Source organism: Apis dorsata, unplaced genomic scaffold, assembly GCF_000469605.1.
Source record: "Apis dorsata unplaced genomic scaffold, Apis dorsata 1.3 scaffold_191, whole genome shotgun sequence".
Lineage (NCBI taxonomy): Eukaryota > Metazoa > Arthropoda > Insecta > Hymenoptera > Apidae > Apis > Apis dorsata.
In genome coordinates, this window is record NW_006263476.1 from 95,288 (window position 1) to 96,123 (window position 836).

At 27.0% G+C, this 836-nt stretch overlaps 1 protein-coding gene across 9 annotated transcripts in view; it reads right to left on the reverse strand.

The window, feature by feature from the left end:
• Positions 1–836, reverse strand: part of LOC102673514 (protein phosphatase PP2A 55 kDa regulatory subunit) — a 31,209-nt gene that overhangs the window by 6,344 nt on the left and 24,029 nt on the right. For 8 of the 9 annotated variants that reach the window (XM_031509903.1, XM_031509904.1, XM_006614574.2 and 5 more), the window contains one exon: positions 123–188. In XM_031509903.1, coding sequence (XP_031365763.1) covers positions 123–188 — 66 coding nt within the window. Of the gene's footprint in view, positions 1–122; positions 189–767; positions 831–836 lie in introns of those variants that run through there. The other variant, XM_031509905.1, reaches the window with a different exon arrangement.

Below are 836 nucleotides of genomic sequence, written 5' to 3' on the forward strand. Positions count from 1 at the left end.
TATTATTTTAAAATATATTATATTTATGTTATGTTACATTTTTGCAATGATTAAAATGTAAATTGATTTATAGATCATACATGTAAAATATATATATCATTTTTTTTGTATCTAAAACCTACCTTCAGTGACATCGTCTTCTAATGTTCCTTTCACCTGAGAGAAACACCACTGTATGTCACCATTGCCTAAAACAATAATAAAATAGATGAATTATTAAATATAAGGTTTTCTTGATATTATCCTCATTTAAGATAAACATATAATAAAGTTATGAAAATTTATATACAATATATAAAAAATAGTGCAATTAAGTTTCATATTACTCATACAATATTGTATTAATATTGTATATAAAATAGATTAAGATTTCATAATGTTTATCGTTTGAATTATATCATATAACTTGAATATAAAAAGTAGTAGATGCATAATGTTAAAAAAAATACATACAAATTTATTTGGAAATTAAACACGGTTTTTTCCCAATTATTGAAATGCACGATACGCACGATCGAATAAAAGCAAGAAATGGAACGAATCGATAAGGATAACGAGGATAAAAAACAGGAAAAAATATTTAATATTGAACATGAAACGTGATAAGGTAATCATAGAGAAACGTGAAATAATAGTATCAAAGAAAAGGAAAAAGAAAAGGAAAAGGAAAAGGAATTTATGAAAAAAGTCAAAATGAAATAGATAAAGAGAATGAGGAAAAAGAATATTAAACAAAATTCAGGGAAAAAAGGTAAAAGTAATCCTACTTGAAGTTTCGGCGCAATCCATCGTGCTTCTAGGCCGTCGCCACCGCCGCCGCCGTCGCCGGCGACGGG